The 6,056-nt window shown below is 44.1% G+C and overlaps 1 protein-coding gene across 6 annotated transcripts in view; it reads left to right on the plus strand.

Annotated features, from left to right (window-relative positions):
* The window catches only part of SLC25A22 (solute carrier family 25 member 22), a gene marked incomplete at its 5' end in the record, with an annotated part of 69,239 nt that extends 64,087 nt beyond the window's left edge, over nucleotides 1–5,152 (plus strand). For all 6 annotated transcript variants that reach the window (XM_083698346.1, XM_083698349.1, XM_083698347.1 and 3 more), the window contains 4 exons: nucleotides 1,356–1,527; nucleotides 1,879–2,033; nucleotides 3,012–3,087; nucleotides 4,279–5,152. In XM_083698346.1, the coding sequence (XP_083554472.1) occupies nucleotides 1,356–1,527; nucleotides 1,879–2,033; nucleotides 3,012–3,087; nucleotides 4,279–4,432 (557 nt within the window). In that variant the 3' untranslated portion in view covers nucleotides 4,433–5,152. The remainder of the gene's footprint in view (nucleotides 1–1,355; nucleotides 1,528–1,878; nucleotides 2,034–3,011; nucleotides 3,088–4,278) is intronic.
* Between the last annotated feature and the right edge of the window lie 904 nt (nucleotides 5,153–6,056).

Here is a 6,056-nt window from a genome sequence, read left to right on the forward strand (position 1 = left end):
GTTAACTGAAGTTGTTCTTTCCCTGAGTAGCTCCAGGATATATTACATCACTGGGAAGGACCTCAGCCTTGTGAGCCAAATGATGAGTTGTTCTCTTTCCATTCTCCTGATGTGAGAGAGCCTGAAATTGTATCTTTAGATATCTGTATAGGGAAGAGGAGGCTGGTAAAACAATAGCTTGCGTTCAGCTTGTGAATTATTAAACTGGATAACTAATGCAAAAAAGGGAGGAGGATCAGTTGCCCCCTATGGTGTTTCTTTTCTATGACACTTTCTTTCTGTTTCCACCACAGTTAGAAAGTCTGGCAGTGTGCCAAAGCCCTTAAGCATTAAGAACTTGTGTTCTTGCCCCAAACAACCTTACCTACCATTTTTATGTGGTCTCATTTCCCCCCAAGTAAATTTCAGGACAAAATTTAGAATACTGAATCTTTTCTGTTGACAGGTGTGGAACATAGGGGGAAAGGTGTGTGTGTGTGTGTGTGTGTAAGTTGGGAAAGGGGATAGCTTAATGATACTCACTGTCTATTGTATTAACAATGAATTCTAATAATGCAGGAACTGCTTAGCACAGAGGAGTTCAGTGGGAAATTTTTGCAACCACAGAATTGAACCACCAACGCTGTTTGTTTTCAAAAGCTCCAATATAAATATCCTGTTAGACAGGACTATTGTGAATAACAACCACTCATCGCTGGGACTTAGTATCTCCCTCTGCTTCTGATTGCCTCTGAATCTTTTTGTATCTTACCAGTTTCCAGTTGTACTTCAAATCCTCTGTTACTAATGTGTTAAATTAGAAGGCTGCAGAAAGATTCTCACTGCAGCACAATACTGGGATTTAGTGCTCAGTTGCAACAGAGGCTATGTGAGCAAATATATTAGCTCAGGGGATTTACATGGGCTCCATCTTCTGATAAAATAGGAGAAGTGCAGTGGAAGTAGTTTGGGGGAGAAGAAGTGAACAGACTGCATAGATCTCTGGGTAAATGCTTTGTCATATATATATACATATATATATACATATATATATATATATATGAATGACAGTGGAGTGCAGTGTGTGTTAAATCCTGTGATATGCTCAGAGAATATGGTGTTGTGACAGTCACATAAATATTTTACTTAAAGCTAAAATTCAACAGCACAACTTAACTGGATAAAGGCGGTTTCTAGTGACTTATCAGAGGGCAGTACAACTGACCTTAAGAAATGTTCAGTTCATTACATTTGTGGCTGGCCTATTTGTCCTCCTGTCAGAAGCAAGACATTTATGTTCTGTCATTGTCTGTAACTTGCATGCTGCATTCATGTTTATTGCGGTAAATGACAACTCTGTCTTGATTCCTCTTCAGCTGCTCAGAAGAAGCTAATGGCCGCACAAGCTCAGTTAAACCCTTCCACTGGTGCTGGGGCAGCAGAGTCTGTTGTGGAGACACGGACAACAGCAATGCAAATCACAAGGGACTTGCTTCGGAGCAAAGGCATCGCAGGACTTTATAAGGGACTTGGCGCTACGTTGCTAAGGTAGGGCACCCCTTTAGGCCCTCTGGAGGACCTAAAATCCAAATGGTGCCAGTAGTCTGGGGTAACAAGACGGAATGAATAGGAACACATGTTGTTCCCTGGGTATTGACTCAGTTAGGGATGGGGACAGAGTGGGTAAGGGAGGGAGATGGCGATACACTGCACTGGAGTTTCATAGTACTAAATGAGAACAGTGTAGAAAGAAATATCTGATGCATTTGAAAACTATGGAAAGGGGACTCATCTTTCTGTGCACAACTACCCACCCCTTACAATTGGCATGGGGCAGCTTGGTATTAAAGGACTAAAGGAAAGAGCTCTTCCCTCATGGTCTTGCTTCTCCTTCTGCAGGGATGTACCGTTTTCCATTGTTTATTTTCCATTGTTTGCAAACCTGAACAAACTAGGGCAGACAACCCCGGATGTCAAGGCCCCATTCTATGTGTCCTTCCTTGCTGGGTGCCTGGCTGGCAGCACGGCAGCTGTAGCAGTGAATCCTTGTGATGGTAGGTACTGCAGCAAAGTTCAGTCAAGGTGCTGTGGGTGTGAAATGTGGGGAGGTTCACCAGAAGAGTTGGGGACAGGGGGAAACTGAGGAAAGAGTGTGAGCCCTGGTGTTTTTGTGTTCTCACGAGGCACAGTGTCACAGGAGGCAAGCTGGCATATAATGCAGTGGACTACAGCAGTGTTAAGAAAGAGGGGCAAAAGATCTAAGTTGCAAAGCACCCAGTACCACAGTAAGAGAAGCTGCTATCCTGATTGTTCCAGCTAGTGGAGGTTTGTATACTTTCCACTTGAGAAAGAGAATTGAAGAGATGCAGCCAGCCACAGGCCCTTCTTGTAGGAAGGGGAAATTCTGTACTACAGATTATCTTTGAAGGGACGCTAAATGCATGTCAGATATAGAAGTGATCTCTGCCTGATCTCTTGCCATTTGATTGGGGGGGGGGACATTCTCAAAGCAACGAGGGGGCTTACAGCTCTCCGGAGCTAACCAGGGCTGTAGCCTGTTAGAGCATGTTTCTCCCTTGAAGAAGGGAGCCCTCAGGTACTACACCTTAACAGAAGAACATCTGAACCCTCTAGGGAGCAAACAGCCACAGACTCAGGTAGCACTCATACATCAGAAATGCATTGCAAGATTTTGTGGCAGAGTCCCACTTCTTTGTGATAGTCAGAGGCTAACAGCCTTGCAGTTCATGCAGAATGTGGTAGAGGTGCAGCATAATGTGTTAAAGGAGGGAGGCGACTTCATCATAATGACAGAAGCAAATGAAGAGCTTAGTAAAAAGCATGTCCATATGATAAAGACTAATCTGTTCATGGAGAGAGAGTTGTAAAAGGGGAGGTCATAAAAATCTCTTCCAGCTTAGCAGTGCTGGGATACTTGTATATACCTAAACAGCTAAAGGAAGCCTGGAGAAATTAATTAGATACAGACCAGAGCACTGATTGTATCTAACACTGCTGTCTTCTTTCCCCAGTAATCAAGACAAGATTGCAGTCCTTGCAGAGGGGGGTCAACGAGGACACATACTCAGGGATCATTGACTGTGCCAGGTAAATGATCTTTTGAGGGTGGTCAGCAATCAGCGAAACCTGGGTGTTTGTCCCAAGGATACCAGTGAACACAGAGGCTTACCACCAAAAGGATTGTGTTGCAGGCATAAAAACAGAATTTTACTCATATATGAATTTGATACATGTTTCTTGTGGGGGCTGCTGCTGCTGGATGTATCCAAATCCACTTTGATAAAACTGTGAGATTCTTATTAAAATATAGTGAATGAAATACAGTATAGTAACTATGGCAGCTTGCCTTGATGGCTATACACTTCCTCCAGGATTGGAGACGCCATAGTAGGCACAAGTTGCCAGTGGGTGTGGGGAACAACAGTAGAAGAGAGGCGGCTGTGGACTTACTTCCCATAGGTATGCAGTTGACTATTGTGGGGAACAGGGTGCTGGAGTAGATAGGCCCTTAGTCTGATCCAGCAGGGCCCTTAGGTTTTTAACTAGGCCCATTGATAGGTTCCAGCCTTGAAGTGTGTCTCACCCTGCATCCAGTAGCAACTGGGAGGAAGGGACAGCACTGCTCACCTGAGCTCCCAGAGTCACTGCCACTTAGCAGCATGGGAAAGGGTGAAGCAGCAGGGGGCTTGGCATGGGCATTGGCGCTGTGCAGGTATGCTGGCGGGAGTGCAAGATTGGCTCCACAGGGGCAACCACACACTGCTGGCATCCCCACTGCCTGGTCCCTCCCACTCTTCTCACCCATTAAGTGGCAGCAACTCCATCGCCAGGAAGTCAGACACCTCCCCATCAGCTGCTGCTGCCTGCACCTCTCCCACCATTTATTTTGCATTGCTCTTAAAAACCACTACAAGCAAGCCTGGAAACCCACCCAGTGTGATTTTCACAAGGATGTGAAAATCACCTAGTCTGAGCTTTGTTTGGGCAAAGGCTGACACATATGTGAACGAAATTTGCAGCAGATAACCATTTTTATGCTATTCCTGGCCAAATAGCCATTGAGATGAGCAGGAAATTGGTTTTTCATTGTACTTGAAATGCCTTTGTAAAGTCTGCTGCTCATGTGGGAAAGCCTGTTTGTTATAGATAACTGTGTGCTCTAAAGCAAAATGGGTGGGGCGGGCATGACTGAAGTAACATATTCTGATTGGCAACACTTAAATGGGAGTTGTGGTGAACACACATAGTCTCAACTGATTTCTTTGTGTGCCTTTTTAGGAAAATCTGGCGGAATGAAGGTCCCACAGCCTTTTTGAAGGGGGCATATTGCAGAGCCCTGGTCATCGCACCACTCTTTGGTATTGCACAAGTTGTGTATTTCATCGGCATTGCTGAATATTTCCTAGACATGCTTCCGATGCGCCAGGATTAACCCCTCACACCTCTCCCCATCCAATTGGAATTCATCATAGTATTCTTTGTCACCGTGCTATCAGAGCAACAGCACAAGGAGTTAAAACAGTAATGGGGGGGGGATGAATGTTGTCTCCAAACCAAGTCCCCCCCCTCCAGTCAACATGGCCTCACCATTATGCCAGGGAAGATACCTGATTATGCATATCTCCTTTCTAATTATCAATCTCAAAAGACACTGGTTAGCACAGACTGTCTTACAGACCTGCTTTTTCTCCTCTTGGCTAGGGGAGAATGACCAACAAATCAAGAAAGAGCAAAGGACTTTCCTCCCCCACCCCCACCCATTCTTGGTTTCAGGCCTCTGGGGAAGCCAAGGGGCTGCTATCCATTAAAGGGAGGCCAGTTTGTCATTCGAAAAGGCGGGTAATTTCTGAAATAAAAATGTTTTGTTTTCATGTAGGTCTCCTAAACATCCCTCTCCTAAATTAGCTGGACTGAAGTGAACTCTTTGGATATCAAAGGAGGAGGGGAAAGGGAAAGGCACATTTTGTATTTAGAATTTGTGAAAGGGACTGCCTTCCTGAAGGAGTGTGCGCAGGTGAAATGTCCTCCCTGCAGATGTGCACTCAACTGCTAAGGAGCTGCATCTGTGGAAACACAGTGCTGTCCAGTGTCGCAAACTAGCTGAGCCATTGTGATAGGGAAGAACTGAATAATTTTGGGATCAATTTTTTTTTAAATCATGCTGGATTAAAAACAAAAAAACCCCCAACCCAGTAATACATTCCTTTCAATCAGCCTAGTTGATGCTGGTAATGCTGCTGTTCCACCCAGTGTTTCAGTTGTCTGTGTTTTGACCTGTACCTGTATTCCTTTTCTGTTTCCCTCTGGGAGCACAAATAATGCCAAAGGGTTACTTAGGGAAAGCTGATCTCTGATGTGGCTGTAAACACTGCAAAATGCCAGATGGCATAGAAAGACTTAGCTTAGCTGAAATCAGTGGAAATAATCTTGCACATTTCTTGAGGTTCAGTTGCACCGAAGTCAAAGAATTATGCTATATTCATGCCAGTTCAGATACCAGTTCTTTACTGGCCTGCAATGATAATTTTTTTAAGGGTGCCAGCTAGTTTTCCTATTCAGACCAAAACTGACAGCAGAAAGTGGCTTGTTAACCTCCACAGGGCTCTCCATATCTCTTATGTTCTCTCTCAGAGATAGAAGCCTGGTTTTCTTCTGTTTGTTTCAACAGTTACTCTTCTATCAGAGCAAAGTAACCCAAGTATCAAAATCAATGCTAATTCTGGTAATTTCCCCTTTATTTCTATTTCCTGCTTCTCAGGTGCTGACACAGTGCTGCCTGCAACATTGCAGGGAAATATTTTATATTTTTTAAAAAATCTTTTAAAGTTTTGCAAATTCCTTTTTTTTTTGAGGGGGTGGGGTAGTCTGATTTTGGAGGATAGCGTGTTTAAGAAACATTCCCCCCTCCTGCAACTTGGACTTTGTCTTCTTGTTGCTGCGCCTCAATACTTCTTATATCCCATTCCAAAGAAATGAAATGAATTAGGTATGCAGATGGTGTGGCTATTTACATTTGCCATTGGAGATGTCTTAAATGTTCCTAATGCCCATGTCAC

The sequence above is a fragment of the Podarcis gaigeae genome (genome assembly GCF_964106915.1).
Source record: "Podarcis gaigeae genome assembly, chromosome: 1".
Lineage (NCBI taxonomy): Eukaryota > Metazoa > Chordata > Lepidosauria > Squamata > Lacertidae > Podarcis > Podarcis gaigeae.